This window comes from Rhinopithecus bieti, unplaced genomic scaffold, assembly GCF_001698545.2.
Source record: "Rhinopithecus bieti isolate Rb0 unplaced genomic scaffold, ASM169854v2 scaffold_3043, whole genome shotgun sequence".
Classification (NCBI taxonomy): domain Eukaryota; kingdom Metazoa; phylum Chordata; class Mammalia; order Primates; family Cercopithecidae; genus Rhinopithecus; species Rhinopithecus bieti.
Window position 1 is genome coordinate 3454914 of NW_016804580.1, and position 4605 is coordinate 3459518.

General features: G+C 37.8%; 1 protein-coding gene across 2 annotated transcripts in view; it reads left to right on the plus strand.

Moving 5' to 3' along the window:
• MALRD1 (MAM and LDL receptor class A domain containing 1) overlaps positions 1-4605 on the plus strand; it is a 715118-nt gene that overhangs the window by 164844 nt on the left and 545669 nt on the right. For both annotated transcript variants that reach the window (XM_017869225.1, XM_017869224.1), the window contains exon 18: positions 3271-3683. In XM_017869225.1, coding sequence (XP_017724714.1) covers positions 3271-3683 — 413 coding nt within the window. The remainder of the gene's footprint in view (positions 1-3270; positions 3684-4605) is intronic.

Below are 4605 nucleotides of genomic sequence, written 5' to 3' on the forward strand. Positions count from 1 at the left end.
TATTTATAAATTTATTTTATAAGTAAATTATTTATTTTATGTATTAAATTTATGTTCATGAAATAGGGATGCTAATTGCAAGCCAAAGTAGAAACATAAAATGCTTACTACATCATAGAAAACATTAAGAAATTTCCATATAAATCATTGTAGAGAGTTTTGCATATATGTAATCTTTGGTACACATATTATCAAAGGCATGTCAAAGTCAGGCCTATGAAACTCAGAATTACCATGCATCTCATGAAATTTACACACCAATATTTGAGTGGATATAATTAAAATTGGTGATTTTGACAGTGACTATCATATGAAGTGAAACTTTTCCTAAGGCCATATGAAGTGTAACTTTTCCTAAGGCCCAATAAATTGGAGCCAATTTATTTTTGCAAATTTAGAAAGCCTTTTCATCTTTTCAAGCTCTTTAAATCCTCCTCATTAAAAAATGTTGATGTGCTGCTAAAAATAAGCAAATTACCCCTCAAACTTCCCTATATTCACTTAGTAGGATGTGATAATGGGAATATAACTATAGTATAAAAATACTTCTTCTAATTATGGATTAGTGAAAGAATGTCAGTTTCTCACACGGCTTTCCATCAAGGCATTTTACTTCATTACACAGTGTACATTAGAGATCCGCAAATCCATGTTGGATTTCCTGAAATACATTGAGAGATGCGGTCTTTTACGGAAAGGTGGAGCTAGGCGTATTCCCTTTGGAAATGAAGTTTGAGTGTGCAGTCAGCGCCAAGACAGACAATAGAAAAATGTGTTTGCTTTAGCGTCAGTTTTATGTCAGAAACGCAGCAACTTGCCATTCACCTTCTGCCCTACAGCCGAAGACTGACATCTGGAGGGTACACTGTGTCTCCCCAGTTCACATCACAGCTGGGCTTGATTAGTCACAAGTGAGGAAATATCAAAAGAAAGCTCGTCTCCCACTTGACATTTACTCACTTGGTTCCCTTCGTTAGGTCTAAGCTCCTCTTCTGTGATTTTCCAAGACAGATGATTTGTTCTCGCCTGGCTGCATTTATTCGCATACCCTTTTATTTATTGTTTCAGAGTATTTGTTCACTTTTGGCACCAAGTGCCATTACTAAGATGAATAGTTATAGGATGGTTGACATTTATTAAAACAAAAAACTAACATATAAATGAAGCTAAAATGTAGAACTACTTGTTAATTCTGAAACCTGTCCCCTTCTACCAAAGACTGTCAAATGCCCATTTTATACCATTTATTCAATACAGTGAGTATCATTTGAAAAATGGACACATTCCTATATTACCCTAGAAATTTAGATAGAGTTTTCAATTATTGACTACAGTAGACTTCCCCCTTACCTGTGGGCTTCCAAGATCACCAGTGGATTCCTGAAACAGAATAGTAACTAGTCCTATAGATACTATGTTTTTTTCCTATACATACATACTTATGATAAAGTTTTTGTTTGCTTTTATTTTGTTTTTTGTTTTTTGTTTTTTGTTTTTTTAGACAAAGTCTCCCTCTGTTGCTCGGGTTGGAGTACAGTGGCAGAATCTCTGCTCACTGCAACCTCTGTGTCCCGGGTTCAAGTGATTCTCCTGCCTCAGCCTTCTGAGTAGCTGGGATTGCAGGTGCCTGTCACCACTCCCAGCTAATTCTTTTTGTATTTTTCGTAGAGATGGGATTTCACCATGTTGGCCAGGCTGATCTTGAACTCCTGACCTCAAGTGATCCACCCACCTTGGCCTCTCAAAGTGCTAGGATTACAGAAGCGAGCCACTGCGCCCAGCCTGATAATGTTTAATTTATAAATTAGGCATTAAGAGATTAACAGCAACTAGTAATAAAATAGAACAATTATAACAATATGCCTGTGCTATAACTCTTGCACTTTGGTGCCATTATGACGTAAAATAAGGGTGACACTTAAACACAGGCACTGTGATCCTGTTACAGTCGATCTGATAACTGAGATAGCTATTGTTTGTGATGGTATGAGATTTCATCAGGCTGCTCAGAATGACCTGCAACTCAAAATGTATGAATTGCTTATTTCAGGAATTCTCCATTTCACATTTTTTGACCACAGTTGGTTGTGGGTTACTGTAACTGCTAACAGCAAAACATCAGATAAGACAGGACTCCTGTAAGATTCTTCCTAAGTCTGAATTGGTCTAGGGACTGAAGGAAGCTGAAGTTTAACAGCTGCAACTCAAAGGAGCTACAATCCAGTGAGAAGAAAAGACCCAAACTGATGAATCACAGCAAAAAAATGGCAAGGCACATACCTAACATTAGGGCAAACAGAGGTGGAGGAAGAGGTGGGGTGTTTAGAATACATGGGGAAGATGGTACAGGGTATGGGGAAGAGTAGTAGGGACCAGGCAGTCATTTTAATTTGGGGAAAGTGGAGTTTGAAAGACAGAGGAGTTTTTATTTAAAGTTTGGATTCTATGAGCATGGATGAAAGAATTTGGATTCGAGAAGGAAGTGGTAATACTGTCATTGAAGTTTGTTACCTTGGCACTGATGCGTAGGGACACCAGGATCTGGGATGGGATGGAACCAAAGATGAGAGATTTGGGAATGAGGTCAGGAAAACATCTATATCAGGGTGCTTGTTAAAAATGTGGATTTCTGGGCTTCACCCTATATCTAACAAGCTAGTATCTGTTTCAGTGTTTTACTATGAAGTAAGCAATTTTACCATGAGCCCCAGGTGATTCTTAACATATGATTGTTCTCAGCTCTGCCTGTTAGAATCACCAAGGGAGCTTAGAAAAAATCCTGATGCATGGCTTTACCACTAGGAGCAATTAAATCAACACCTCTGGAGATGAATTCTGGGCTTTAGTGTTTGTTTGTTTTTTAATGTTCCCTGGCAATTGGAACATTCATTTGAGGTTGAAATCTACTGAGCCAGAAGTTTCTCACAGTGAGCCAGGCATTTCTCACAGTGAGCCAGGCATGGGGTCTTGATCATTTCCCTGGAGTTATGGTCATAGAAATGGAGAAGAGATGTGCATAAAAAATATTTGGAGAAAAATGTCCAAAGCAATTCCATCTTTAGTTCATAAAATATTATTAATTGATATATCACTTAGAAACAGAAACTCTTTTTTTAAAAAAAGCTTCGGTGTTGGATTTTTAAAAATAAAGTGGCTTACCTTGGCGTGAGCAAAGTATCAACTAGCATTCTTTAAATATTAATAAATAGAATGTGGTTGCATGTATTTTTGTCCCTAATTATCTTTTGCTTTTTTTAATGTGGATTTCAGCACCTGAGCTGCAGTGTAACTTTGAAAATGGAATCTGTAACTGGGAACAAGATACAAAAGATGACTTTGATTGGACCAGGAACCAGGGTCCAACTCCAACACTTAACACGGGGCCAATGAAAGATAACACTCTGGGCACAGCTAAAGGACACTATCTCTACATAGAATCTTCAGAGCCAAAGGCTTTTCAAGACAGTGCTGCCTTACTCAGCCCAATCCTTAATGCCACTGATACAAAAGGCTGCACCTTCCGCTTCTATTACCACATGTTTGGAAAGCACATTTATAGGTTGGCAATCTACCAACAAATCTGGAGAGACTCAAGGGGACAGCTGCTGTGGCAGATATTTGGGAATCAAGGCAACAGATGGATTAGGAAACACCTCAACATTTCCAGCAGGCAGCCCTTTCAGGTATGGATAATAGGTTTTGTAATGCACATTTGAAATGCATCCGAATGTCTAAGGAATATGAAAGATCACTGTATTCTTGAATTAAAAGTAAGTGGAATTTGATCAAAATTATGTTGACACACATTTATCCTTTAATTGAGGGTGTATCAAAGCTCTTTACATTGTTTCCTCCTTGACTACCTCCAATAATGTAAGATTAGAATTTCTGAAGGTGAACATGTGGCCATTGGAAACAGCTGCAGGTCCTTCCAATTTCAAGTAATTGTTCTACTGAAATGAACAACCTGGGAGTGGAGGGAAGAGTTTTGCATAATCTCTGATATTTTGCAAAAAGCACAGACTCTGAAATCTGTGATTTTCCTTATTTCATTTTATTTTTGTCTTTTTATAGGTAAGTAACAGAAATCCAGGCTTTATTCAATAATCAGCTTCTCTGAGGAATAACTAGAATTTAAATATCGTTCTCCTTACTCCGGGGGGAATATTCTTTTATTTATCTATCTATTTATTTATTTATTTGTATTATACTTTAAGTTCTAGGCAACATGTGCATAACGTGCAGGTTTGTTACATATGTATACTTGTGCCATGTTGGTGTGCTGCACCCACCAATTAATTCAAGATGGATTAGAGACTTAAATGTTAGACCTAATACCATAACTCATCAGCACCCATCAATTCATCATTTATATCATGTATAACTCCCCAATGCAATCCTTCCCGCCTCCCGCCTCCCCATGATAAGCCCCAGTGTGTGATGTTCCACTTCCTGAGTCCAAGTGATCTCATTGTTCAGTTCCCACCTATGAGTGAGAACATGCGGTGTTTGGTTTTCTGTTCTTGTGATAGTTTGCTAAGAATGATGGTTTCCAGCTGCATCCATGTCCCTACAAAGGACGCAAACTCATCCTTTTTTTTTGAG